Source organism: Mrakia frigida (genome assembly GCF_051309035.1).
Source record: "Mrakia frigida strain ATCC 22029 unplaced genomic scaffold BDY24scaffold_38, whole genome shotgun sequence".
NCBI lineage: Eukaryota > Fungi > Basidiomycota > Tremellomycetes > Cystofilobasidiales > Mrakiaceae > Mrakia > Mrakia frigida.
Window position 1 is genome coordinate 82,832 of NW_027481243.1, and position 26,889 is coordinate 109,720.

General features: G+C 55.2%; 7 protein-coding genes across 7 annotated transcripts; 2 read left to right on the plus strand and 5 right to left on the minus strand.

Moving 5' to 3' along the window:
- The first annotated feature begins 4 nt into the window (after positions 1-4).
- BDY24DRAFT_192307 (DUF1769 domain-containing protein) lies at positions 5-3,551 on the plus strand. Its single transcript, XM_076636407.1, has 17 exons — positions 5-443; positions 526-573; positions 699-828; positions 915-928; positions 1,016-1,062; positions 1,134-1,152; positions 1,223-1,279; positions 1,354-1,365; positions 1,444-1,508; positions 1,604-1,721; positions 1,805-1,820; positions 1,901-2,371; positions 2,442-2,545; positions 2,623-2,636; positions 2,727-2,803; positions 2,886-2,956; positions 3,039-3,551. The coding sequence occupies exons 1-17, from the start codon at positions 190-192 to the stop codon at positions 3,085-3,087; spliced, it is 1,566 nt and encodes a 521-aa protein (XP_076493067.1). The 5' UTR covers positions 5-189; the 3' UTR covers positions 3,088-3,551.
- Positions 3,552-6,415: 2,864 nt separating this feature from the next.
- Positions 6,416-7,386, minus strand: BDY24DRAFT_344629 (C2H2-type zinc finger protein; the record flags this gene model as incomplete). Its single annotated transcript, XM_076637560.1, has 2 exons — positions 6,416-6,614; positions 6,833-7,386. Coding segments are annotated over 2 exons (753 nt in total), but the record flags the coding sequence as incomplete, so codon positions are not given.
- A 719-nt stretch (positions 7,387-8,105) lies between these two features.
- BDY24DRAFT_344723 (PRP4 family serine/threonine-protein kinase) lies at positions 8,106-10,213 on the minus strand (the record flags this gene model as incomplete). Its single annotated transcript, XM_076637566.1, has 7 exons — positions 8,106-8,315; positions 8,446-8,684; positions 8,765-8,879; positions 8,971-9,124; positions 9,209-9,346; positions 9,430-9,674; positions 9,800-10,213. The coding sequence occupies 7 exons, from the start codon at positions 10,211-10,213 to the stop codon at positions 8,106-8,108; spliced, it is 1,515 nt and encodes a 504-aa protein (XP_076493069.1).
- Positions 10,214-12,610: 2,397 nt separating this feature from the next.
- Positions 12,611-17,366, minus strand: BDY24DRAFT_418424 (uncharacterized protein; the record flags this gene model as incomplete). Its single annotated transcript, XM_076643849.1, has 10 exons — positions 12,611-12,848; positions 12,940-13,250; positions 13,349-13,512; positions 13,614-13,809; positions 13,897-14,269; positions 14,347-14,621; positions 14,704-14,868; positions 14,972-15,438; positions 15,556-17,032; positions 17,229-17,366. 10 exons carry the CDS (start codon positions 17,364-17,366, stop codon positions 12,611-12,613), a joined length of 3,804 nt encoding a protein of 1,267 aa, XP_076493070.1.
- Positions 17,367-17,720: 354 nt separating this feature from the next.
- On the minus strand, positions 17,721-21,125 carry BDY24DRAFT_401454 (uncharacterized protein; the record flags this gene model as incomplete). The annotated part of the gene is made up of 9 exons (XM_076642095.1): positions 17,721-18,360; positions 18,421-19,011; positions 19,085-19,516; positions 19,605-20,141; positions 20,283-20,370; positions 20,451-20,460; positions 20,539-20,714; positions 20,876-20,892; positions 20,970-21,125. The coding sequence occupies 9 exons, from the start codon at positions 21,123-21,125 to the stop codon at positions 17,869-17,871; spliced, it is 2,499 nt and encodes an 832-aa protein (XP_076493071.1). The 3' UTR covers positions 17,721-17,868.
- A 242-nt stretch (positions 21,126-21,367) lies between these two features.
- On the plus strand, positions 21,368-23,609 carry BDY24DRAFT_401459 (actin-domain-containing protein). The gene is made up of 5 exons (XM_076642096.1): positions 21,368-21,502; positions 21,660-21,880; positions 21,993-22,954; positions 23,037-23,212; positions 23,323-23,609. The coding sequence occupies exons 1-5, from the start codon at positions 21,404-21,406 to the stop codon at positions 23,509-23,511; spliced, it is 1,647 nt and encodes a 548-aa protein (XP_076493072.1). The 5' UTR covers positions 21,368-21,403; the 3' UTR covers positions 23,512-23,609.
- A 1,112-nt stretch (positions 23,610-24,721) lies between these two features.
- Positions 24,722-26,838, minus strand: HMT1 (protein-arginine omega-N methyltransferase HMT1). Its single transcript, XM_076642097.1, has 11 exons — positions 26,667-26,838; positions 26,445-26,568; positions 26,307-26,372; positions 26,167-26,230; positions 25,997-26,070; positions 25,882-25,898; positions 25,647-25,786; positions 25,436-25,551; positions 25,279-25,357; positions 25,108-25,208; positions 24,722-25,008 (listed from the first exon to the last, which is right to left on the minus strand). The coding sequence occupies exons 1-11, from the start codon at positions 26,744-26,746 to the stop codon at positions 24,829-24,831; spliced, it is 1,041 nt and encodes a 346-aa protein (XP_076493073.1). The 5' UTR covers positions 26,747-26,838; the 3' UTR covers positions 24,722-24,828.
- Positions 26,839-26,889: the final 51 nt, after the last annotated feature.

The window sequence follows — 26,889 nt, forward strand, 5'->3', positions numbered from 1 at the left end:
AAGCGAGCGGCGCCAGTCTCCAGAGGAAGGAGGAGAAGAGGAAGAGACTGGAACAGAACCGAAGTCGTCTCGAACCAAACTCTCTCTCTCCTCTGCAAAAATCCTGCTGTCTTTGTTTTTTTCGACGCGTCGACTCCGACTCTCCCTAACCAACACCAACAAACAACCTTCAGAAAAACAACAACAAAGATGTTTTCCGCCATCTCGTCCTATATCTTTGCCGTCGAGGGAGAGCCCGACGCTGCGACGAGCTCAACTTCCTCCTCCCTTCCCACCCCTCTGAACTCTTCCTCCTCCCCATCCACCACCACCGAACAAGAACCAACACCCACGCCAGCACCTATGGTCAAGAGCAAGCGACTACGAGTCACCATTGGAGGGAATCGAGTGGACGTAGAGATAGCGAACGTCAACGATCCTGCTCGTCCGACCGAGATCGATACGTTAGGCTAAACAACCCTCCTCCAGATCATCGAGGAAGCTGACGCTCGCTCCCCCTTTTTTTCACGCTCGCTTCTTCTGCAGCGACAAGTTCGTTGGAAGGGTTCTCGTTAGGATCAGGGATTTCGATGGGTGAGCAGCGATTTCCCGTGCGAACAGTTGGGGACGTGGAGGGAGGGAGGGAGGGAGGGAGGAGGAAAGAGTGAAAGTGAGCTCCAGCAACCCAAAGCTCACTTTCTCTCGATCGTCCTTCGCAGAATCACCTCAGATGGCGCTCCTCCCAACCAGGGTACCGAATACTTCGCTGGACGATCGAGAAGATTCGCTATTCAGATCGAGGGACGCTTCAAAGAGAGGGAGGGAGCAGCTCCCTACGATGCGGACGAGGTCAGCTCTCTCTCATTCGCTCGCTCTTCCTCTCCGAAAGCTTTGAGCTGATATTTCCCTTCTTCGATGGGTACGCTGGGCTGTAGATTCAATTTGGAAGGTGAGTCTATGCTTTAGAGACAGCAGGAGGGAATAGAAGAAGAGAGGGAGCTGACCTCCGAACCCTTTGGGGATTGATCAATCTCAGTGACTTTGACCATCTCGTCGACTTCCCGAGGACTGCTTTCAACGCTGGTAAGTCTCTAGTCACTCCTTTAAAGCCCTTCCGCTCACCTCTGATCACTCTTGCTTCTTATGTCTCGCAGGGATGAAGGTTGCGACCTGGTGAGCTTCCTTCCCCCAGCCGCTCGTCCGCCGTTATTCGCTCACTCATCTCTCTTCTTCTCGTCTCAAGGGTCGATCCTGCTACCTTCTACGAAGAAACTCCCCCTTCTGGAAGACCCTACATCATGTTCGTACCATTTCTTCCCTCGATCTCTGCCTCAAAACTCAAGCTGACGTCCTCCTCCCGCTCTCGTTTCTCAGGTCTCCTTACGCGTCAGTTTCGTCCTTTCGTCCCTCCCTCCGATGATCCTTCGCTGACCTCTTGGAATATATCCTTTCTTACCTCACCAGTGCCTGCATGAATACTCTCGCTGCCTGGCCAGCTCCATCTCGAGCGAAGGACGCGGTTGTCATCCGTGCGCATCTCGAGTCTTCCCTTCGTCTTTCCTCTGCAGGCTGATGATCCTCGTGCTCACACCCTTTTCGCCAGTGCGACGTACCGAATTGGAAGACGCTGGAGCGCGAAAGCAGAAGGAACCTGAAGTTGAGGCAGGGTCAGAGGACGTCGTTCCCGTGGAGAAGCTCGGAGGGAAACATCACAGCTCGAGACATCTCATTCGCTACTGGAGGTGAGACCTTCGCTTCCCCTCGTTCTTTTGGCTCTTCATCCGAACGTGTCTCTGACTGATTCATGCTCCTCTCTTTCGCTCAGGTTCCTCGGCTTCAAGGTCCGTTTCCCTTCGAGCTCGTCGCCTTCTCTGCTTTCGACGCGTCTCGAACTGACCTTTCCCTTTTGGGCTACCCTCAGACCGATCCCCAACTCCAATCCTTCCTCACCAATGAAGCTCCGCACATCCTCGTCGAAGCTCCTTCTTCCCCTACCCGTCCAGGACTGGTCCACTCTGCCTCTCTAGGAGTCATTCCTCGAACCAACTCTCCCGACTCCCTCAGCCAATCCCTCGGAACCTCCACTCCCACCTCCTCTACCGGTCCCTCCTTCGCCAGCGGGTCTCCAGCTTCATCTCGACCCAGTACTCCGAAGCCGGAGAAGAGGGCCACCCCCGAGAAGAAGGCTTCAGGATCGTCGTTCGGTTTCGGCTCGATGCTCAACGCTCTCGGAGGAGGTCCCGCTCCTGTGATCCCTATCAGGCCTGAGGATGTAACGACGGCTGATCATCTCAGAGCTCCGGAGCCTTCGACGAAGGTGGGAGTCAGCACGAAGTTGGACGAGCAGTTGGGAGCTTGGAGATTTGCCGATCCTGGACTAGATCCCGTCGAGGTGCGTTCGATCTTCTTTCCCTCGTTCGAGTCCGAGTTCTGACTTCCTTACCTTTTCGATCGGTGTGTAGGACAATTCCTTCGTCTTCATCGAGAAGTCGGTCCCTACTCCTCAGCGAAGGAAGCACTTCGTCAACGTAAAGAACAGGAAGGACTTTAAGTTCCATCCCGACGTGTGAGTGCCGACGCTGATTCTCCTCCTGCTCTTGCATACTACACCATCTGACTCGATAGTTCGTCCTCCATCTACAGCGTCTATGCCACATGTTCGTCCGATCTTTCGTCTCACCTCTCTCTCTCTCTCTCTCAACCTCCTTTCGACGCGACTGACTCCTTTCGTTTTCCTTTTCGCTCAGCCTTCTTCACCACCTTCGCCAACCTCAACACCTTCGATCTCTCCATCGGACCCGTCAACATGAGCTTGGTTCCCTACGTGAGTTTTCCCTTGCACCTTCTCGACCACGTTTCGTCTCTGACCTCTCGTCCTCCCGCTCTCGTTCTCGCACCTTTCCCAGTTCCACGACATGCCCATTCGATACTCCCTTCGATCGACCAGGCTGGAGGAGTTCGAAGGAAAGATGGAAGAGTGCGTCTTCTCCCCTCTGTCTCTTCTTTCTCGTGTTCATCCCCTCGTTCTGACACGTCTTCCCGCTCTTCGTTTTCATCAGGGAGGTCTTTGCGACCATCGCCTTCCAACTCGTCGATGTCGCGCAGTAGTTTCTTTCACTCCTCTTAGATCTCTCTTTCTCAGCAGCACATCGTCCTAATCTAATCTACAAAGGAGCGAGGGAAGCCGTCGGGTCGACCTCGTCGCCTCCTGCTCCCGTTCCCATCTCATCTCTTTCTCACATCTCCTCCACCTATCTACTCTAATGCCTGCCTACCTACCTAATCATCCTAACTAATCCCTACCACATGCATTTAATGACCCTCTCTATATACCTTCCCTTCTTCTCTTCTTCTCGCAAGACGCGTAGTCTCCTTCCCGCTCCCGCTCTCTCTCCCTCTTGTCCTCTCCCTTCCGTTAACCCAGGCAGTTCCATGATTTAAAAAAAAAGCGAAGCGACGCCCAAAAGGAATGTGTACGAAAAGAAAAACAGAAGTTGCAAGACTGACGACTAGTACAAAGAAGACAACCTGGGTGTTGAAAACGAACCGAAACCGAACCGAGTGAAAAAAACGAGGGAAAGGAAGGACAAGGTGCCAAGCGAAAAAGCGACGAACGAAACGAAGGAGAGAGGAGATTAAAGCAAGAGGTCGGATAGCTGGCTGGATGGCTGTGGTAGACTAGGGCCGAGAGGGAGAAGGAAGGAAGAAAAGAAACAAAATGCTGGAAGAGACGCGACGGAGAAACGAAAGAACTAACGAGTGCAAAACGAAAGGAAAGGAAAGGAAAACGAGAGAGCGGCGAGTGATGGTGGGTGGTAGAGTAGGGGGTAGATGAGGATGGAGCCTAAGACGATGGGATGGGATGGTGATGGGGATAGAGGGAGGCAAACGAAGTCCGAAACGAGAAACCTGAGAAACGAGAACCTGAGAACGGAAGACCACAACGAAACGAAACAAACGAAGCGAAACAAAAGCCAGAAGCAAAAAACAAACGAACCCTACAACCCTACTACTGCGAACCCGCTCTCCCCTGCGCCTACGCATAAACCAACCCTCCTCCTCCCGTCCCGGCCCTTTCATCCTCCCCAACCAACCCCATCACCCCCACACTCGTCGACTGCCTACTCCCACTCCTCTGCTCTCCACTCGGTCCTATCAGATGCGAAACCGACAGCGCCAGCGACCTCCTCCTCGTCCCCGTGAAGCTGAGGGAGCTCGTGGTGCTGCTCTGACCTGATCCTTCGGACGTGAGAGGGAGGGAAGCGAGGTTGCTGACCTGAGTGGTGACGTTGGGACCCGAGTAGATCCTCACTCTCTTGTCCTGTTCGAACGGCGACGCGAGGGAGAGGTGGACTTCGAGGTTGGCTGGCGAAGGGGAGCGATGAAGGGAGTCCGAACGAAGGTGACTGGGAGTTCCTCGTTCTCCGAAGAGCAGGGACGACGACTCTTCGGATGGTTCCTGAGGGAGCTCGTCGTGGTGAGAAGGTGGAAGCTCCGGCGCGCAGGTGAGAGGCGAGAGGAGTCCGACGTGAAGCGGAGGCGAAACGAGCGGGAGCGGTCTCGCAAACTTGTTTGCTCCTCCTCGTCCTTCGTAGCGTTGATAGATCTCGTGGGACGAAGGAGCGTGGTATGAGAAGGGGGACGAGGAGGAGGAGTCCGGGATGGTGGCGTTGCGTGTGGTAGGGAGGGGGACGTAGCGGGCGGGAGTGGAGGGGAAGCCTCGAGGGTGATGGTGAGCGGGAGAAGGAGGAGGATTGTGGTGAGGATGCTGCTGCTGTTGCTGTTGCTGTTGCTGGTGGTGACTTTCGAATCGAGGAACGAACGTGTTCGAGCGGTAGGAAGGGAGTCTTGGGTGCTGAGCGTGGGTGTGGGCGTGGTAACCGTGAGGAGGGGACGATCGATGGTGCTGGCCTCCTCCTCCTCCTCCGAAGGTGTAGGACGACGACGACGACGCGTGTTGCTGATGCTCCGAGGAGGAATAGGTGTAAGGAAGCGACTGCCTCCTCTGAATCGACTTCGGCGCGTCCTGTCTTCCTCCCGAGTAAACCGACCCTCCCGACGACCTCGACTCGGGCGATGAATCGACCTGAGCTCTTCCTCTTCCCTGCTGGTTGAGACTAGCGAGTCTTCGCTTCTTCGGGTGGAGCTGAGGGAGTCCCCAAAGCAACGAGGGAGGAGAAGGAGGTCGAGACGCGGCGCCGTCCTCGTCCTCGTTCCCGTTCCCGTTCAACGACGCTCCGAGAGGTCCCTCCCCAGGACGAACGACTCCTCCGTTTTTGTGGATCTGCTCCTGTCGAACGTGGTGGTGATGGGACCCAGAGATGGCGATCTCTCGACCGTACTCCTGTCGGTGCTGATCGTTCCTGTTCCTGTTCCTCGACGCGTCGTGGTCGTCGTCGACGTGGTGTCGAACGAGTCCCTCTCCTCCTCCCAACGAGTGAGCTGGATAGGTCGACTGATGCTCGGTCTTCCCCGAACCGACGCTCTGGCTGAGGTGGGAAGGGAGGGTGGACGAGGGACCGAACGAAGGGTGCTGGTGCAGTTGGTAGGACGAGGTCGAGACTGCTGCTCCCCGGGGAAGAGGGTGCGAGAGGTCGATACTCGCTCCTCGGGAGGAAGATCGAGAGTCGACGTCGAGGAGAGGGCTGAGTCCGAAGGTTGGAGCGAGAGCCGCCGCCGACGACGAGGAAGACGCGTGGGTGCTGGCGGCGGAGGAAGGGAAGTGACCGCTCTTCGTGGTTCCAGTAGAGGAGGATGGGAAGTGCGACGACGACGACGACGTCGAAGTCAAGGACGAGGAAGCCGAAGCTCCGAACTGGGAAGCAGCCTCCGAGGTGGAATGAAGGTTTCGAGGGGAGAAGTTGGAGTTCGAAGGGAAGAAGGTGAGAGGAGGAGGGATGTGCTGGTAGTGGAGGTGGTTGTGCGAAGAGGAAGCGGACGAGGAGGTGGTGGACGAGGAGGAAAGGTGGTGAGCGTGAGGAACCATCGCCGAGTTTCCAAAGACGACGTTGCTGTCCGATCCTCGACGATAGAGCTTCTGAGGCGATTCTTCCTCCTCCTGCTCGCTCTCGAGATCCGATCGCTGGTGTCGTTCCTCCTCCTCCTCCCTGATCCCAGCCAAAGAAGCCAACGACGGCTCGACGGGCTCCCTCTTGACCAAACCCAACCCCTCGGGAGGAGGGTGGTCGTCCTCCCCGTTCCAACTCATCCTCAACCCAGCGTTCCGACCCTGACCTCCTCCTCCTTCTCTCGGCTCGAGCTGAGGGATCTCGAACCTCCCTCCCGTGAACGAGTAACGACCGTTCTCAGGCGGCGAGAGAAGGTGAGCGTCGACGTCCATCTCCTGTCGCTCTCCGATGGGAGCGAGCTTGTTGGACGCTCGTCGTCGTCGAGGAGGAAGAGGAGGAGCGTCGGGAGGAGACGAGTGCCAAACGATCTTCCCCTTCTTGGAGAGTCGATGATCTCGTCCTGCTTGCTGAGCGAGGGTAGCGTGAACGGGGAGGAGAGCCTTGATCGTTTGTTCGTTGCGAGCGAGCGAGTCCGGGTGGATGGCGGCGCAGTGCTGACGGAGGTTGTCGATGCGAGAGAAGGATCGGGTGCAGTGGCAGACGAAAGGTTTCTCGCCCGTGTGCTTCCTGTAGGAGCGAGAGAGAGAGAAAGAAAAAAGAAAAGGGAAAGAAAGGGGAGAGAGGAGAGGAGTCAGCGATGAAGCTCGCACGAGTGTATGCGCGTCCCCTTTTTCTCTCGTCCGTTTCGATCCCATCTCCTTCCCTCCCTCCCTCCCTCCCTCCCTTCGTTTCCTCCCCTCGACCATCCCTGAGAACTGACGAAAAAAGAAAGCTTTGTTACTCACCTAACATGCCTAGCGAGATGTTCGGACCTCATGAAAGTCATCGCACAAAGTCCGTACCCGACGCACTGGAAGCTCTTCTGTATCTTTGGTGTCGAGATCCTCGTCGACTTGGATGCTGCTCCTGAAGGAGTGTAATCTGGAGCGACGAGTCGATAGGTTTCGAGGACAGGAGTAGGAGGAGGAGGTTGGTGGTGGAGTCGGTCGTGAAGGCGTTGTTCTGGGGTTTGAGGCGAGAGGAGGAGAGCTGCTTGATGGTCGTGAGGGTGGTAGGGAGGAGGAGGAGGAGGAGGTAGAGAGGAGGAGGAGGATGGATGGGAGGAGGAGGAGGAGGGAGTGGTGAAGGCGTCGGTGGAGGTGGTTGGGTTGGATCGGTTTGGAGTGAACGAGAGCGGGACGACGTTGAGTCGTTCGCTACAGTCAATCTGAACGGAAGGCACTGGAGAACAAGGACCAGAAGAAGAGGAGAGGGAAGAAGAGAGGAGGAGGAAGAAGAGAGGAGGAGGAGGTGAAGGCGAGGAGGGAGGAGGTGGCGAGAAGCGGTTGAAGAAGAACATGAACGAGCGAGAGAGAGGTGGGGTCAGTTTCCAGACTGAGGGACGGATGGACTGAGAGAAAGAGCAGCTGAGACTCACTCGTGGCCAAGCAGGGCGGGGAGGAGAGAGAGAGGGAGAGACGACGACGAGGAGGAGGAGAGGGGTTGAGGACGGGAGGGCGAGAGAGGGAGAAGAACAAGAGAGTGTGAGTAGAGAGAGTGAGTGAGCGTTAAGAGAGAGAGAGGAAGCCAGGGAACAGAAGAGAGAAAAGAAAAGAAGATGTCGAGGGCGAGGGAGAGTGGCAGTCAGGGAAGGACCTGACAGAGATGAAAGCGACCCTTTCCTGAACGAGTTTATTCTCACGATCACTTTTTGGGAGCACAGCGAGAGAGAATAGAAGATTTTCTTGACAGAGTAGAGATGGAGCGAGAGACCTGAGAAGAAATAAACAGAGTCAAGGGTGAGGAAAAGGAGCAAGGGGGCAGAGGAGGAAGAGAGAGGGAGGGAGGGAGGAGGAGCGAGCTCACCTTGAAGGTTCCTCTCAAAGAGTTCAGCTTCCTGGCCTTGTATCAATTGATACCAGCTCAAGATTCCAGCGGACAAATCGGCTACCAAGCAATCTACAAACAACGTTATATCAAGGTTTCTAGAGAAGTATCAATCAATCAATCAATCAAGCGATCGGAACCGACGACGACGCCAACTCTCCCTTCGTTTCAAGAGCGAAACCCCGTCCGAGCTCAGCCTCCTCGAATGAAGGGATGCATGAGAGCCTCCCTAGGCGTGATCCGCTTGGACGAGTCCAGCATCAAACACTTGTCGAGCAGATCCACGAAGCCGAGAAGCATCTTGAGCTCGTCGACCTTCATCTTGTGTTGAGCGTTGGCGGACGGAAGCAGTCGAGCCTTGAGATCTCGGGCTTTGAACGAGGAGAGGGTCTTGCTGGTGTTCTGTTTCGTACGAGAGCGGGAAGGGAGGAAGAAGGGTTTGGTCAGACGACGGGAGCGAAAGAAGAAGGGAGACGTCCTGCGACGACGCGACCGTCCGACGAGGACACGAGAGAGAGAGGAAGCAACGAACCTGTCCAGTAATCTTGTCGACTTCAACACTGATGAAGTTCATCGTCTCGTCAAAGTGCATCTCCCCGAACTGACTCTTCTTGATGATTCGGTGGTTGAACTTGCCCTTGAGCTCCATGTGGTGAAGGAGCATCTGGTTGTTCGTCCGTCCGGGGAAGAGGATCTTGCCGGTGTAGAGTTCGAAGAGGGTGCAGCCGATGGACCAGATGTCGAGAGAGCAGTCGTAGGGAAGACCGAGGACTGGGGAGAAGCGAAGGTCAGCTCGAGAAAGACGAGAGAGAGAGAGAGGGAAGAAGGGAACGGAAGGAGGTGCGACTCACTGATTTCGGGAGCTCGATAGAACCTCGAGACGAGGTAAGGAGTGATTTCGTTCTCTGATTCGTCCGAAGCAGATCCGAGATCGCAGATCTTGAGGAAGGACTTGTTCTCGGTGACCTACGGAAAGGGAGGGAAGAAGAAGAAAGGTCAGCGGCGACTTTCTCGACCTCGGCTCTCGTCGAAGCGCCCAGAGGAGAGATGAACGTACGAGGATGTTGTCGGGCTTGATATCAGCGTGCATGATCCTGCACTTCTGCATCAGCGAGAGAGCGAGGAACATTTGGTGGGCGTAGGCTCGAACGGCTTGGATGTTGAGACCGACGTCCTTTCCGAATCGCTTGATGACGTCTCGAAGGTTCATACTGGGAATGGGAAGCGAAGAAGAGAAACGATCAGCGAGACGTCTCATCGAAGGAGAGGAAGGTTGAGAAGAAGAAGAAGCTCACCTGAGGTTCTCGAAGACCATGCAGAGATGACCTCGATGCTCGAACGTCCTTTCGAGTCGAACGAGATGCTTCTTGTCGTCCGGATCAGCTGCTCGAAGCTTGTTGAGGATCTGAATCTCCTTGAGTCCAGCCTTGTACCTGAGAGAGTTGATCGAAGAGGAGAGAGAGAGGGTCAGCATTGAAGAAACGAGCAGATGTCGAGCAAAGGAAAGCAGACTCACATCGACTCCTGACTCCTGATGATCTTGATGGCGACGTCGATTCCCTCTGGCTCCGTTGGACTTCCCTTGAGCACTCGAGCCTTGACGACAGCCGAGAACATTCCCTTTCCGAGCGTAGTGTAGATCTGGTAGCGTCCGTCGTCGATGACCTCCCCAGGCGTGATTCGATAGTATCCGTCCGAGTCGTCCCAGTTGTCGGAGAGAGTAGCGGCCGAGGTAGCAGCGATGGGAGCGATTCGAGCAACCTGATGGTAGAGGAAGAAAGGGGAAGTCAGACTCGAGATCGGACGAGGAGAAGAAAGAACTCGAAGGGAAGTGACGGAGGACTTACGGGAACCGCGAGAGCTCCGTTTGCAGCGATTGGTTTGACCTTCTTGACCTTCACGACGTCTGAGAACATATCGTCGTCGTCATCGTCCTCTTCCTCCTCCACCTCTTCGACCTTAGGCTGAACGACCTCCACTGCTGGGACCGAAACCGTCGCGTCCTGCCTCTCCGTCTCGTTCTGATGTCGACGAATCTCCTCGGCCTGTCGATCTGCTGAAGGGTCGTAGTCTGCTGCTGAGACCTCGTCGTTGGCGTTGGGAGCGGACTGGAAGGCCTGGGAGGAGGAGGAGTCTTGAGGAACCGAGGACTCGTCTTCTTTCGCGAGAGAGAACGACGCAGAAGGAGAAGGAGCGGCGGGAGAGATGCCTCGAGAGATGGCTGCAGAGAACGAAGAGAAGCTCGAGTCAGCTTGGAATTGATCGAAGAGATAAACAGATACATAGACACTCACGTTCATTGGCAGCCACGCTCAAACCACCGCTCTCCGAAGGTCCAGGCGTTCCAGCCGCACTCGTCGTCGTCGACTGATTCTCCTGCTGGAATCGCTCCAAAATCTCCTGCCTCTTCCTTCTTCTAGCAGCGAGAGCCTCCTCGGGATCCAACTCCTCCTCGTCAGGGATCTCCTCGATGATTTCAGGCTTCGGAGGCTCGACGACGACGGGAGCTGGAGGGGGTGGTGGTGGTGGAGGAGGAGGAGCATTCGAGTTGTTTCGTTGGGACGGATCGCTGACTGGGTACTGGTTGTTGTAAGGGCGAGCGTTGGGATGGTAGTTGTAGTCTCCTCGTCCTCCTCTGTTCCCTCCTGCTCCTCCTCGACCTCGGTAGCCGTCGCTTCCACCTCTGTAATCTCCTCGACCTCCAGCTCCTCCTCCTCCTCCTCGACTGGGAGCTGCCGAGTAGCCTCCTCTGGGAGGGTACGAACGAGGAGCACCTCCACGAGTTGGGGAGGGAGTTCGAGTTCGACGACGATGGGATGATCCGGATGGGGAGTGGGCTCGATGATGGGATGTTGAGCGGCTGTTCGATGGAGGAAAGGAAAGAAGGAAAGGGAAGGAAGGAAGGAGATGGACGTCAGCTCGACCATCCTTCGTTCTCGCAAGAGGAGCAAGATTTCGACATCACCCTTCTCTTGATCCCTATCGCCCTTCTCTCTAGGAACAGGTAGACATAAAAGAGGAGAGACTTACTCTCGAGCTGGATCGATCTCTCGACTATCGCCACGTCTCTCCCTGTCCCTTCCTCCGACCCCACCACCTCCTCTCGCTCCAGCATCCCTCGACCTATCCCTGCTCCTACTCCTCTCTCTCCCATTAGATCTACGTCTGTCCTCTCCTCTCTCCCTCTCCCTCCTCCTCTCCTTCTGGCGTCGCTCCTCAGCTTCGTCTTCTTCGAGGAAGGCAGCTCTCCAATCCTTGGGTTTCTCCTTCCTGTCCTCCTTCAGCGTGGGTGTTGGATCGGCGTCTCCATAGGGAAGTCCTTCGTCCGGATCGTTCGATCGAGATCGTTTCGAGCCTGCTAGAGGGGACATTGAGGGTGTTGAAGGGGTTTGGGAGAGAGGTTGGATTGGCGAGAGGGAGGGCGAAAGGGGAGGGAAGGGTTTGGGTTGGATGAGGGAAGGAGGGTAAAACAGGTGTAAGACAACGATTGATAGCAATAAAAAAGGGAGTTTCGAACGCGCGAGCGAAGGGTTTACAAGATGGCTTGGCTCTCGAGGGACTGGGAGGAAAGGAGGGGGAGCCTTGAGGGCAAGAAAGGAAGGGAGAAGGGAGGGAGGGAGTGAGGTTGGGTGGAGCTCGACGGAAGCGCTCGACTTTCTGTTTTCGTCGACCGTCGGTGTTGTTTTTTCTGAAACTTTCTTACACCAGCTCCTATGAGTAGCACAGGGGAACCTTCTCGAGCTTCGGGCAGAGCGTTTCTCGCTGCTTTGATCCGCGCGCAAGCAACCTCGTCGTTGTCGGTGTCGCTCCGGTCTCCTTCTTTTTAACTTCCCCTGCTGTATCTTCTTCTACGGGATCACACTCAGGAGTGGCAGTGCTAAACTAAGAGCATACGGGAGAGGTTGATCGATTGGGAGCGTTGGGGGACCTCACCGGCGAGACCGAGTCACGAACGCGTCGCGACCTCCCGCTCGGCTATAACTGCCCCAAACAAGCTCGTAATCGCGTAAAATCTGCATGGCAAAGATGATTGATACCTCAGCGTATAACTACACTTGTTTCATCTTCTCTTCATCGCTACATCTCAGGGGGAGAGACCTCTGGAACTGCATCGTCGCCGAGGAGGTTTTCTACGCTTTCGACTCTTCCATGTAGATTCCTGAGCGAGTCGACAGAAGACAGTACTGGAAGGCGAGGAAGGAAGCTATGTGAGTTCGAGACCCTCTGTGAAGAACGACGCGATCGACGCGTCGAGCTCAACTGACTCGTCCGCTTCGAAGCGTCTCTTCCTTCTCTTCTTCCCCTCCCCCTCCCACACGAAAAATCGAAAAGAGCGACTTCATCATAAGATTACTGAAGAAAGTCCCCCGAGAGAGCTGTAAGTATGTATCAAGATAAGTTTGGGATTCAGAAGAGAGCAAAGAGCAAGGAGAACCGAGGAAGCAAAGCAACACACGCGCACGCACGACACAAAAGCGAAGGAAAAGAGAGAGGGAGAAGGACAAGAAAGTAAGTAAGCAGTTAAATGTTTTGGGGAAAGGGTTGGTAGAAAGGATGGAGATTGAGTCGAGTTGAAGAAATCTAAGATTTAGAGAGGCAGGAGGTGCGATGGAGAACAGAATCGGGACGAGAAACGAGACGAACAAATCGAGCGAGAAGGGTCTATAGAAAGGGTCGAAGGCCAACTGGGTAGGTTTCTACTCAATCTTAGGCTTCCCAGCCCTATCCTTCATCCTCTCAATGATCCTGTCGATCCCCTCGGGATTCCCAACCACGACGTCCTCGACGTGAAGTCCGTCGACGTCCACGCCCGCATCGATGAAGTAGTCGAACGCTCGGTAGAGGAGATCCTCGTGCTCCTGCTTGGTCTTGACGACGAATTCGGCGACGGCGATATCGGACTCGAGGCCGGAGATGTTTTCGACGAGGCGGACCCTGAGGGAAACGAAGGAGAACGAGCGACGAGTCAGTCGGAGAAAGAACGAAGACAGGCGATGTCATGGTTCGAAACGAGACAGATACTCACAGAGCCAATCCAGATCTGAAGCTCTCAGGGTTGTTCACCACGGGGGGGAAATCCTTCGGGAGCTTCGAGTTGACCCAAGCGAGGTTCTTGACGTTTCCTCCTCCTGCTGCTGAAGGCGACGTAGCGACGACGGGAGACGTAGGAGCAAGTTTGGGAGCAGCTGCCTGAGGAGGAGAAGTCGACGAGAGAGCCGCAGGTCCTGAAGGTCGTCTCATCTCTCGACTGGGTCGAGGAGGAACCGAGACGGGCATGGCGAACGACGAAGGGATGGAGGATCGAGCGTTTCCGGAGGAGTTGGAGGAGAGACCCATCTGTGACGAGCGAGAAAACGACGAACCAGAAGAAAGAGGGTCAGCTCGTAAACAGGGGGGACAAAAGCAAAGAGGGGAGGAAGAGAAGGAGGACTCACGAGCACGGACGCGTCCCTAGCGGTAAGCTGGTTGGGGTTCTCCCTCCGACTAGCAGCCTGCATAGCAGCTCGTTCCGAAGGAGAAGGAGGCCGAGGAGCCGGGCTCATGGACTGAGCTTCCTTGAGAGTCATCGTTGGGATGTTGCACGACGAGACGACGGGAGCTGAGGCGCAAAACGAGGGACGAACGAATGTCAGCGTTCTCGTCTCGTCTCCTTCCTTCGTTTCGCCTCGTTTCGAAGATGAAAGAGATTGATCAACTCACTGCTGTAATCCCTCGAAATCGTCGCCTTCATCAAGGCCTTCATCCACTCCCGCACGAGTCCCTGCTCCTGCAAGCTGAAAAAGTGAGGAGCCTCCTTGTCGTGGATGATCCTGAACCCGTAGTAGCCAGGGTTGGCGTTCTCGTCGGCGATGACCTTGTACCCGGCCATGTTGATGTAGCCTTTGAACTTGGCGTCCTACACGAAACCAACCCCAAACGGAAGAAAGGAGAGTCAGCGACGCGTCGAAAGGAAAGGAGAGGTCGACGAGCGAAGGAAACGTACATTCTCAGACTTGAGGTAGTAAAGATGAGGTCCCGAAAGGACACAGTACCTCAACTTCCACGAGTTGTACCTCTCTCCCTTCTTCCTCAGGTAACCAGCGAAATCGGGCGTGGGCAACCGATCGAGAGCTCGAGCGGGTTCGACTCCTCCTCCTTCCATGGTCGACGACGAAGGCATCGTGGGCGAAGGTTCAGCGACCGACATTCGCTTCCTGAGCATGGCAGGTCCTCCGTTCGACTCCATCTTGGACGCTCGTCGGAAGGTAGGGGAGGAAGCGTTGTTGGCCGAAGAGGATTTGGAAGCTCGCATCGACGAGGAGGATTTGTCGAGGGAGAGGTCCGGGGAGGTGAGCTTTTCGGTGAGAGTTGGGTTGCTACCATACCAAACCAAAACTCGATCAGAACCTCGTTCGTAGAGAACGAAGGAAAGCAAAGCAAGCAGACGACTCACGAAGACAACCTCGGAGCAGGTTTCCTCCCACTTCGACTCCCCTGCAAGAAGCTCCCCACGAACGAACTCTTCCCTCCCTCGTCCACACTCTGCTTCGACTTCTTGTGCCCCATCGATCCTCGCTTCCCAGTGATGGGACCCGCCGAAGCAGGACTAGCCGGAACCGAGGACGACTTGGACCCGATCGATCCGACGTCCGTTTTGGAGGAAGCGGCTTCGGGTTTGCTGGCGAATCCTTTGGACGAGGCAGGAGCGGAGGAGGTGATGGAGGAGGACTGGAAGGGGGAGGAGAAATATCGAAGAGAGTCAGTGAAGGCGCAACGAGAAGGAGAGGGAGGGAAAGAGAACGAGACGAACCTCCTTGGTCGCAGAAGCAGCTTCGGGCTCCTCAGCGATGTGCGTTCCGACGAGGGAGTCGACGCCGGAGGCTTTCCTGATGTGGCTAGACGATCTCGAGAGGGTAGGTCCGTTTCCAGGGCTGGAAGGCATCGGATTTCCGTAGGAGCTTTCCCTCGTTCGAGACTGAAGGACGACGCGACGAACGAAAGGAAGTTAGCTCGAACTCAGGATGCACGGACTCTTTGAGCTCGATCTCAACACGAGAGAAGGACGAGATGTTACTCACTCCATCGTTCCCACCCAATCCCAACCCAACCACACTCCCATACCCTCCGTTCGCACTCCCTTGACCACCCATCTCCCCAAACTCCCCTCCTCCTCCTCCTCTCGCACTCCCCTCCGGACTCGTCATCATCAACGTCTCCCCCGTCGGACCCATCATCGATCCACCTCTCTGCCCGTACTGCTGCTGGGCGAACGCATACCCAGGCGAGGGGATTCCGTTGCTCATGCTGTCCCTCCCTCCTCCTCCGAAGAACGTCGGCGACTGAGGATGAAGCGAGGTCGAGACGGATCGAATCGAAGATCCTGCTCCTGGTCCAGAGAGGGAAGGGTTGAAGGAAGGGTGGGTTTGGTTTCGAAGGTCTGCGATGGCGGTGGCGAGCTTGTGTCGTTTGCCGAAGGCGACGATGTCGATTTCCTTGAGGAGGTTGATGTCGAGTTCGAGGAGGACGTCGCCGGTGATTTCGTGCTCTGTTGAGGCGACCAGAGAAGAACGAAGGGGAAGTCAGCTTCGACTTCGAAAGCGAAAGAACCAGAACGAAGTTGGGAAAGAGAAGGAGGAAGGGAAAAGGAAAGCTTGAAGCTCACCAAGGAACTTCTCCCAAATGTCCGCCCCGAACCCTCTCCTCTTCGCCCACTCCACCACCTCGTCGATCCCCCACTCCAACGGCTCCCCTGGCACTCCCGCAGCACCCGTCCCAGCTCCGAACGAGCTCGAGATAGGTCTCCTCAACGCGCTCTTGGTAGGACTAGGAGGTCGCATCGCTCCTGCTCCTCCTTCGTTGTTGATCGTCGAAGCAGGCGACGAGATGGCCGTAGGACCTCCGTTGATGGACGAAACGTGTCCGTTCCCGTTGTTGAAAGGGTTGGCGACAACTTGGTCGGTAGGAGTGACGATGGGAGGCGTAGCGACGGCGACGGGAGGAGGAAGGGAGGAGGGAGTGAGAGGTGATCCGAGAGCCAAAGGGACTGGAGCTAGGAGGACCGTAGTTGCTGCTGCTGGGGAGGTGAGACTCCTTCGTCTTGATTCCGACTCGGTAGGAGACGAGAGAGGGACGTTGCTGTCGTCGACCTGGTCTGGAATGACCGTATGGAAAGGGGAAGGTTCCTTCGAGACGGCTGAAGGGTCCGAGACGGCTGATTCCAAAGCTCTCGTAGCCTTCTGTCCGGCGGTGAGGTTCTCGTTGGACGTGTAGGCGGGTTCCGATGTGTTCTCAACTCGTTCGGTGGTGGTAGCGAGTCCGACGGTAGAGGGGTCGATGGCGGTAGAGGGAGGAGGAGGAGGAGGAGCTGAGACGGTTGGGTTGGGAGGTGACCTTCCGATGCCTCCTGAAGCGAGAGCTCTGTCGAGTCCGACGGGGATGGGGATGGCGTGGATGTCGGTGAGGGTAGGATCGTCGTCTTCGTGAAGGATAGGGGAAGCCGCTCCAGGTTGTTGAGGCGAGAGGTGGTGATCGTCCTCGTCCTCCGACTCGTCCGAGAACTCCACTCCAGCAGGCAGTCCGTTCGCTCCTGCTCCTCCTTCGACTCCTGGCAATCCTCCGTTCCCCCAAGATTCCTTCTCGCTCTCCTCCCTCTCCCTCCTCTTGATCTCCTTCTCGGTCTCCCTCTGTTCCCTCTTCCTGTTCTCGCTCATGGCCTTCTCGGCCAACCTCTTCCTCGTCGAAGCACTCCATCCGACCTCGTCGTGCTCGGTCTCGTCTCCTCCTCCTTCTTCTCCTTGTTGATCCCCAGCAATGGACGAATCGTCGTAGTGAGAGTCTTCTCTGGACTGGAAGGATCGAATGGATCCGTTGGTGGACGTCGAGGAGAGACCTGGTTGAACTCCGAGCTGTTCGATGGCTTCCTGGATGTCGGTGATGGTTTCGTTCATGTGCGTCGAGGACTCGGTAGCGGTTGAGCCTGAAGCGGGCAGTTGAAGAGGAGCTGTACGAGGAGGGGAGGAGAGGTGGATTTCCGGTGCTGAGGAGGTTGAAGGAGGAGTGGTTGGTTCGGATGGAGGGAGGGGATTCGGGGAAGTGTAGGAAACGGGGAAGAGTCCTTCGTCTCCAGCAGCGTTACGACCCTGATAAAGAAGAGAAGATAACGAATAAGCATGTCGTCCTATAAATCTTCGAAAGGAAGGATGGATGGCGAAGGAAAAGAGGAAGAAAGGAAGGACGAGCTGACAGCACCCCTCCCTCCCCTTCCTTCCTCCCTCTTGCTCACTATTCCTCCAAGTCCAACGCCAGCACAAAGAAAAAACAGTCGGACCGACTCACCTGCCACCATCCATCCCCATACTGATCGTCCTTCTCTAAGACGACGACCTGTTCTCCAGGACCGAAGCTGATCTCGTCCTGGTTCTCAGCGCTGAAAGCGTGAAGGCCGTACACAAAGCCTTTCCCGTTGTCGACCATGCGAGTGAAAAAAGAGTCTCCCTGAGATTGAAAGTCGAAGAAGAGGAAGAAGAAGGAGAAGGGGGATTGGGGGGAAGGGAAGGGGAAGGGAGGGAGAGAGAGGGAGAGGAAGGTGTTGGTTGACGGATTCGGTTGGGCTTGGACTTGATTCAGAGATGGGTCGATCGTTCCGCAGACGCGTCTGAGTCTTTGTTTTTTTGCCAGCTAAGATTTTCATTGATTGATTGTTGGAGAGTCTCATTCCGAGACGGTGCGAGAAAATCTGCCTCGAGAAGGAAAGAACAGAGTCGTGTTTGCTTTTCTTTGAGCGACGCCAACCTTCTTTTTCCTCCCCTCTCCTTCGCTCCTCGTTGGTTGAAGCTGCAAGCAAGATTACATACTGAAGATGAGCGTATAGAAGAGCAAAGGGGTATCAATATGAAGGAGGTCCCAAGAAAGGTATAACGTGATAAAGCAAAAGCAACGAGAAGCAAAACGAAAAGAAAGAGAAACCCGACGCGACTCAGAGCGTCGTCGTCAACGAATAGGGCGGAGGAGCAGGACCTTCCCCTTCCTCCGCCACTGGACTTCTATTCACCGCTACCGCTCCAATGACCGTCCCACTCCCAGCCCGTCTCGTCGTATCCACGGAAGGTCTCGGGCTCGAGGAGTTCGAGCCGTGTCTCGGGGAAGGAACGGGAGCGAGAGGTAGAGCCGCTGTCGAACCTGAGGAGGGAGGGACGGTGAGGGAGGATGAGGTTGTTGGGGAGAGGGCTGGGAAGGATCCCGAGGAGGTGGTGGAGGTTGCGGAGAGAGGGTCTGGACGGGTGAGGGAGGAAGAGGAGGAGGTACGGTGGTGTTGGGCTGTTGGAGGGAAGAGAGGAGTGGAGGGTGTGCTGGTGGCGAATCGAGGAGAGGAAGGGATGTTGCTGTTGGTTGAGGAGGGAGTGGGAGCGTTGATGGAGGCGATCGTTCGGATACGGAGGAAGATTTTGCCTAGTTTGGGATCGCCGAGCTGTTGGAAAGGAAAGAAGAGTCAGAGCGAGAATTGAACGCGTCTGGGAAATGAACTCACCTCTTCCTCGAACGCTGCTAGACCCCAGGCTATCCGTTCTGCTACTTCCATCCCACCAAACTCTCCTCCCACTTCCTGTTCTTCCTGCACCCAGTCCAGCATCAAGTCCTGGATTCCTGAACTGCTCCTCACAGGTCCTTCCCGAAGGAGCCTCAATGTCGAGAGGAAAGCGGGCGATGCGAAGGGCGAGTCTGCTGGGTTTGGAGGATCGGCGAAAGGGTCCTCTTCTACGGAAGGAAGGTGGTAAGGAAGTTGAGTGGGAGATGGTGGAGGTAGGTTGTTGTTGGAGGTTGAGTTGGTGTTGGAGTTCGAGGAAGTGGACGACGTTGAGGATCGAGAAATTGGAGGAGCGGGTAGAGGTCGAGATGTAGATGGGGAGACGGAGATGGAAGGATTCGAGATGGGTGGCCATGGCGTAGAAGGGGAGGAGGTCATTGGGGAAGGGTAGGTAAGGTTGTTGACGTAGAAGGCCGAGTTGTTGGACGCGGAGGAGGAGGATTCGGCTTGTTGAGAGGAGGATCCGTTGTCGAGAGCGAGGGAGGATTGACGAACGGAGAAGAAGGCTGATTCGGACATGCGAGCGTTAGGCATCTACATCGAGCAGAAGAGAAACGTACGAGTCAGATTCGCTTCGAAGAGAAAGGGGAATCGGAGAGAGACTCACTGCTTCCTCGATCAAAGTCAACAACCTCCCCAGACGCGACTTGTCTTCGTATCCCCACTCCCGACCTTCCATCAGCACCTTCTCAAACTCCTGCTGCGAGAAATCGACGAGAACCTCCTCCATCTCCAACGAACTCGTCGCTTCGACGAGCTTTGCATACACGACCTGCGCTCCAGGCTCGTCGTTGAGAGACGAAGGAGTTTCGACGACGTTGACCCCGTCCTCGCCGTCGTTCGGTAAAGATGGAAGAGGACCGTTCGAAGAGGTTGAAGTCCGAGAGGGTGTGAGGTGGAGACCTGCGAGTCCTCCTGGGTGAAGATCGAAGGTTGGAATTACGGTGTGAGGAGGAAGGGCAGTCGGGAGTTCGGATTGCTCTCGGACGAGTTGAAAGACTGGTCGAAGATGAGCGTAGACGGGTTTGGAGATGCAGAGCTATTGCGAATAAAGGGAGAGGGAGGTTGAGGAAGACTGATTTCTGGACGCCGAGACGCGTCCGAGGAGAGACGAAAGAGCGACTCACGAATCGATCGAACTCGTCTAGAACCTCTCCAACCTTCGCTCTCTCCCCAGCACCATCTCCAGCTCCCCACCAAATCCCACCCCTCCTGTACCTCTCCAGCCTGACCCACTCCCTCAGCCCCTCTCTCAGAATGATCGCCTTCTCCGTCTCGTCCTTCTCCTTCCAGACCAGCTCTTCCAACCCTCCCTGATCCTTCAACCCCTTCAGTTCGACCACCTCCCTGATCCCCTCCCTCGTCGATCCTTCTTCCAGTCCAGATAGCAGCCGCGCGTTCTGAAACGCCTCGAACGCTCCTTCGTTCTCCTGGGAGGTCTCGTAGACGGAGAAGAGAGCCGAAGAGAGCTCGACGGAGGTTTGATGGCGACCAGCGACGAGAATTCGCTTTCGGATGTAATTGGAGAGGATCCATTCGGCTTGTCCTGGGTTTGTTGAAGGGGTTGAGAGGATGGAGACGAGTCGAGGGAGAGGAAGGTGGCCCGTTACGATCCGAACGTGGCGAATGATGGGGAGGATGGAAAAGGGGTCCTTGTGTCGATACTGCAGGGACGAGAAGCAGTAGTAAGTTCAGCTGATCAGTCTCAGAGAAGTTCGGATTCTGGAGAGCTCGAGAAATAGGCGGAGGCCAAGGAGACGAGCATCGGACGAGGCGGGAAGGACGGAGGAGGATCAGAAACGTACCAGGTTCTCCAGTTTCGTGAGCTTATCACAGATTGTTTGCCACCGTACAGCATAACTCTTGCTTCCAGTCCACGAGTTCATCGACCGTCTGCGAAGAAAGATTAAGGAACGAGTGAGCTTGTGGTCGGTCGTCGGAGGGAAGGGAAGGAGAGAAGGAAGAGAGCTCACTCTTTGTGAGCTTCAGAACCGATCGAAGCGATCAGAGAAGATCAGTTTCGAGCTTGGACGGCACAGAACAAGATAGAGGTAGACTCACCAATGTACTCGTAGAGAACCTCCTTCACGAAGGCATAGTTCGAGCCTTTAGCAGTGTTGATGGCGATGTGAGCTCGGTCGGAGGAGGAAGCTGCCTGAAAGGCGGTCGATGTTCCTGATTGAGGTACGACAGCACTGGGAAGATGGTTTCCTGAGAGAGCGGACTCTAGGGATTTGCTGGAGATGCGACATCGGAGTGGGATAGGTCCAGGAGAAGGAGGCGGGAGGGTGGGGAAGGAAGGGAGAAAGGAGGGGAGGAGGAAAGGTCAGCTCGAGCGTCCGAGAAGGGATCCGATTCCTCGAGCTCGGAAGCGAGAGCTTAAGGATCTGGGACGAACGTGAAGAAGCTCGGAAGCTGAAAGGTCGTAAAGTAGACTCGAGTCAGCTTTGAATATCCTTTGAGGAGGTTCAGAAGAGAAGAGGTGGACCCACAGTGTTCTGAAGGGAGATGACCTCCTTCAAGACCGCTGCTCTAGCCTCTCCGTTCTGTAACTTCTCCCGTATCCAGTCGTATAGAACTGATTGCGATGCTGAGAAGGGACAGGTGAGAAGGAGCTCGGTGATGTCTCCAAGGCTGGTAGAGCTCATGGTGGTTGGAAGATCGAAGTCTGGCCGACCTCTCCTCGACCGTTCAAGCGAGGCCGCAGCCTCTTGCCGACGTTTTTTGTATCTCATTTTCATGTTTTTTCTGTCATGTCTGAGACCTCAGGCTCCAGTAGAGACCCAGGCGAAATTCCGGACGCTGAAACCGCTTTCTTCGAGCTCGAGCAGCAGCAGCACGAAAGACTACTCTTCAAGGACGCGCTCGTCCGTTTCGAGTCCCTCCCAACTTCCATCCCACCCCCCTTCCCACATTCTTTCTCGGTATGGATTTCAAGGGAGCAAGAGTCATCATCATCGACTCGTCCCCAGACTTTATTCGAGGAATCCACGGTCTGGATGAGCTTCTCAAAACTCCCTCCTTCGTTCGTCCTCCTCCTCCTCCTCCTTCCCTTTCCCTTCCCTTCCGCCCTCTCGAGCTCGTTCCATCCACCGTCGAGCTCTGCATCAACCTCCGACACCCCTACGAGAGCCTGAACATATACTAACACTCTCGTCCTCTCTTTCATCTGTGTTCTACAGGAGATGCCAGCACGAGTAGGACGACGGAAAACTCAGCCGGACGAGAGCAAGATGGACGTCGACGTCGCTGGTCCTTCGAGCTCAAAGAAGGCGAAGGTCTCGTCCTACCTCGTTGGGAAGGATCTGGAGGATGCTCTCGCAGCTGGAGAGGAGCTCGAGGTTACCTGGCCTCTGAGAGGGAAGGATGCGTGGTCAGATTGGAGATCCATCGAAGCTCTTTGGTGAGCTCTTCTTTCCCTTCCTTCCCTCCCCTCCCTCCATCCTCCCTCCGTCCTTCTTCCTCCTCCTCAGGTCTATCACTCGGCTAACAGCTTGTTCTTCTCCGTACTTTAGGAAACACACCCTTTACTCCATCGGTCCCTACCACCGCAGAACCAACGACTCCCCCGTCCTCCTCACCCACCCTTCCACCCTCTCCAACCTCCAAATCCATCACCTCACCCAGACCCTCTTCGAGCGACTCAACCTTCCAGCCATCTCCCTCCTCTCCCGTCCTCTCGCATCCCTCTACGCCATGAACTCAACCACAGGAGTCGTCATCGACGTAGGATACGAGTCAACCACCGTCAGCCCAGTCTCAGACTCGACCGTCTACACCAACGGAGTCGTCGAGGTCCCTCTCGGAATCCGCCACTGCGAAGCCTACATGGCTAAACTCCTCGCCGAAGTTCCCTCCGTCATCGAAGCTCTCACCTCCCCTCTACCAGCTCCCGAAGTCGAAGCTTCAACGTCAGAAGGAGCCGCCGCTCCTCCTCCTCCTCCTTCCTACCCCGAAACTCCCCTCCCAGAAACCCTCCTCCGCCTCGCCAAACACCTCTGGAAGACCAACACCATTCGACCTCTTCTCATGGGAGGTCAGATGCTCACCGTCGAGGAGGAGGAAGGAGTCAACGACATCGCTGCCGCTCTCGCAGCTGGGAAGGAACGAGCTCTCATCGAAGCGAAGGCCGCCAACGCCAAATCCCACAAGTCGGCCGCTCGTCAAGCGGAGGATGCGAAGAAGAAGGCTGCTGCCGCGGCGGCTGATGGAGCTGCTGCCGATGCGGATGTGGTGTTGATCGAGTTTGAAGGGAGGGAGTTCTACCTGGGTCGAGTGAGGAACAAGTTCTGCGAACCTCTGTTCGAGCCGATGCTGTTCGCTGGGTTGGAGGGAGGGTTGGAAGGACTGGGAAAGCCGTCGGAGATGGTAGCTGTTCAGGAAGCGGTGCAGAGTTCGATTGGGACGGTGTTTGGGAGGGAGAAGTTGGCGTTGTGGGAGGGAGTTGTCGTCGTTGGAGAGCTGGCGAGGATCAAGAGTGAGTTTGGCTTCATTCTTCCTCTTGTCCGTTCTCCTTCAAGTGCTTACCTCTTCTCGTCTTCTTCTCTTCGTTCTCTCAGCACTTCCTGCCGCTCTCCTCTCCCATCTGATGCCCTACATCCTCACCGACCCCGACTCCGCGTCCGATTCCCAACCCAAGAACACTCGGTTCCTTCGAATCCCTAAACACTTCCCCGAATACGTCGACGAGGGAGGATGGGTCGCTCCTTTCCTTGGGGCTTCCATCGTTGGAAAGGTGAGTTTTTCTCTTCCTCTCTTTCCTTCTGCTTCTTCGAGCGTCGAACTCGAGTCGCGTCTTCCTTTCGATCTTCACTGACGCCCTGTACCCTCTCTTTTCTCTCTCAGCTCGTCTACGCCGACTCAACAGGTCGATTCGTGATCAACAAGGTCCAATACAACCTCTCGGTTCGTCTCGGTTTCGCTCCGATTCGGCTGTCCATCGATGCGAGGAACCTGACGACCTTCGAACTCGCCTCGTTTCATCCTTTATCGTTACAGGGTCCTGCTGCTGCCAACGTTTTGATTCCTGAGTAACCGGAGAGGGGAGCAGGAAGGAGCAGTCTTAATCTTTACTTGGGTTTTTGGGAGGAGAGAAGAGAAGGAGAGAGGGATCTCATGTCGTTTTCGTTTTTCGACGCTCTCGATGTTCCGAAAGACAAGAGGGTCTACTTCGAGTCTGGATTCTTAAAAGCAGTCTTTCGTCGTCCTTTCGAGCTCCTGCTCTCGCAGCATGAGAACGATCTTTACGATCAAGACACGTCGAGCTCGTCCCTCCCTCTCCTTTGGCGTCAGCAGTTTCGAGTCGTATTTTTCGAGATGACAAATATTCGTGATCGTGAATTAGGTAAATATAAGCCAAGTGCCTCCTTTAAGGCTCTCTCCTCTCCTCCTCGTCCTCAAGTCTACCAGCCCTTCTCGACTCGTGCGACGCGTCCCCGTTGTTTTTTTCTCGGCCTCGACTTCCTTGGACGAAGGAGGTTGCGAAGTATCGACGCAGATGATGGAGGTCCGCACCTGAGGTTACAAAGATCGATTTCCACTGTGGAAGGGAAAGGAGAGGAGAACGCAGGCGAAGGATCACGAAAAGGACTACAAGATCAGCTTGCGATCCAAAGCCTCGTCTCCTTGTGTAGAGGCAAGAATAGAAAGGACGAAACTCACTCTTTGACTGGCTCGTCTTTGTGAATATTGAAGAGTGCGAAGGAAGAAAGAAGAGAGAAGGAATTGGTTGGAGGAAGGAGGAACAGATAAGAAAGAATCAGCTCGCTTTCGAAGCTCGGGGTGCGCGCTCCTCAACATCCGACCTTCTCCAGCTGGAAGAATTTTCTGTCTCCCTAAAGCGGTTTGAACACTCGGATACAGAAACGCTTTCATCGAGCAAGCGCACGAGGAGCTTAGCTTTTCCCCTCCTCGAACCGTACGCGTCGCGTCGAACCCCTTTCCTCGTCTCTTGCTCCCATGCCCTCAGCACGTTCAATCAAACCACCATGCTATGATGCAAAGGAAGAAGGAGAAAAAGAAACCGAATAAAAGCATGCTCTTCTAATAGAGGGACGCGATAAGAATCGTACACAAAAGGAAAGAAAAAAACGTAACTGGACGCGACGAGCCTTCACGACCTGCTGCAGGGAGGGTATCTTGTCGCAAGCCGTCCCACGTCCACCAACCCCTCCAACCCCACTAATAAGACACATACACGAAAGAAAGAAAGGCAGCAGAAGAAGCACAACGAGGAAAGCAAAAGGAAGCGGGCAAGATGTTTACGACCTGAGGAAGCCAGAGAGAGAGCGAGAATCAGTCCCGGTTCTGAGCGATGAGAAGAGGGACATGAAAGTTGGAGAAGATGTATACTCACATCTTGTACTCGACCTTGGTCAAAGGTGCGTCGGCAGCGGCAGCTCCCTCGAGCTTGTACTCGATCACGATGTCGAGGTCTCGGTTGTTGACCTTGTTGGGAGCGCAATCGAGGGTTCCGGAGATGACCTGACCCTGGGAGACGGTGAGGGTTTCGGGGGTGTAGAAGACGGTTTGCTAGAATCGTCAGAAGAAGAGGGAGAGAAAGGTCAGCTTGGGTGTTCGAGCGAGAGGACGAGAAGAGAGAGAGAGAGGGAGAGAGAAGTTGAGACGAACCTTCCAGTGGGTGTACTTAGCGTGAGGTCCAGTGGAGAACTTAACGGGCTTGTGGCAGCACGAGAAGTTGATGTCGAACCACGCAAGGTAGGCGTGGACGTCTGAGGAGGAGGGAGGGAGGAAAGGTCAGCTCGAGCTCAAATCGAGAAAGAAGGGAGAAAGCGAGCTCACAATCGTTTCGGGTGGCGGTGATGGAGAAAGGAACCTTGAAGGTGAGGTCCTCCTTCTTAACAGTCCGCAGGTCAATGTGCTGAAGAGGAAGGAAGAAGGGAAAGTCGAGGTCAGCTCGAGACGCGAGGGCTGAACGGAGTGAAGAAGAAGAACAAACCTTGATCATGCAAGGCTCAGTAACAACGCTCTTGAGGTCGACAGTGTCGACCAAAGGCTCTCGGAGAGCGATCTCCTTGATGCAGGAGTAGTCGAATCCGTAAACGTCGTCCCAGACTGTCGAGAGCGGAGATCGAGTGAAGAGAGAGGGAGAGGGAGAGGTCAGCTTCACGAGCTCGAAGGCTATCAAAATGAAACGAAGAAGAACGAACAGTTGATCTTCTCATCCTTGTAGTCCTGGTCCTCAATGGCAGCAATGTGAAGAGTGGCAATGTCGGGGAAAAGGAGACCTCCGGGGACGAGGTAGGTGTCTCGAGCGAGGAGGACGGTGTCGAGCATGGACTCGTAAAGGCTGTAGAATCATCAACGAAGTAGAAACAGGTCAGCTCCCATTCGAGCTCAAGCGAGATTTATATGCTCGACGAGATGAGCAGAAAAAACACCCACAGGAAGTAACCCATCCACTGTAGAATCGAGAAAAACAAAACCTTCGTGTGAGCTTCGAGCTCGCGCGACCAACCAAACTAAAACGAAACTCAAGTCTCGAGAAAGGACTACGAACCTCGGAAATGATGATGTCAACGGACTTGACGGGAAGAACGGTATCCTCGAGCTTTCCCTTGATGATGGTGATCTCTGCAGAATAGGAAGAAGGGAAGGAGGAACCGAATGAGCTTCGAAGGTTCTGAGGAGCTCAAAATTCGGAGGAGAGGGAGGGAGGGAGGGACTGACGGTCCTTGAAACCGTTGGCATCGACGATCTTGGTAGCCTGGTCGGCAATGTTGGACATGTCGATCTATAGAGAGCAACGAAGAAAGGTAAGCTCGAGCTCTTGTAGCACCAGAGAGCAGAGGAAGGAAGAGAAGACTCACACCGTAGACGTGCTTAGCTCCAGCCTTAGCGGCGAACATGGAAAGGATACCAGTTCCACATCCAACCTAGAAGGATAGAGATTGATGGTCAGCTAGGCTTAGACTCTTGCGGAGACACTAGTAGAAGTCTCAACTCACATCAAGGACGATCTTGTCCTTGAAAAGGTGAGGGTTCTGCTGGATAGCGTTTCGGTAAGAGAGCGTTCGGACAGTATCCTTGAGCATCTCCTCGTGGATACCGAAGTGAGCGTAAGAATCCGCGCTGGAAGAAGAGAAGAAGAGGAAGACGATGATGATGAGCTTCTGAGCTTGTAGGAGGAGGGAAGGGAAGGAGGAGGAGGGAGGGAGAGCTGAACGAACTAGTAGTCCCTCGAGGTGGGAGCGTCGACGACGGGGGCGGCTCCGTTGGTGGGAGCGGTGGTGGACGTAGAAGCCTCCATTTTTAGTAGGTAGAGAGAAGGGGGAGAGGGGGATGGGAAAAGGGAAAAGGAAAGGAGGGAGAGTGACGGTTGGGGGGGAGGGAAGGGGGAGGGAGGAAGGAAGACGTCGAAAGAAATTAGTTCCTGGAGGTCATTTTCGTTTC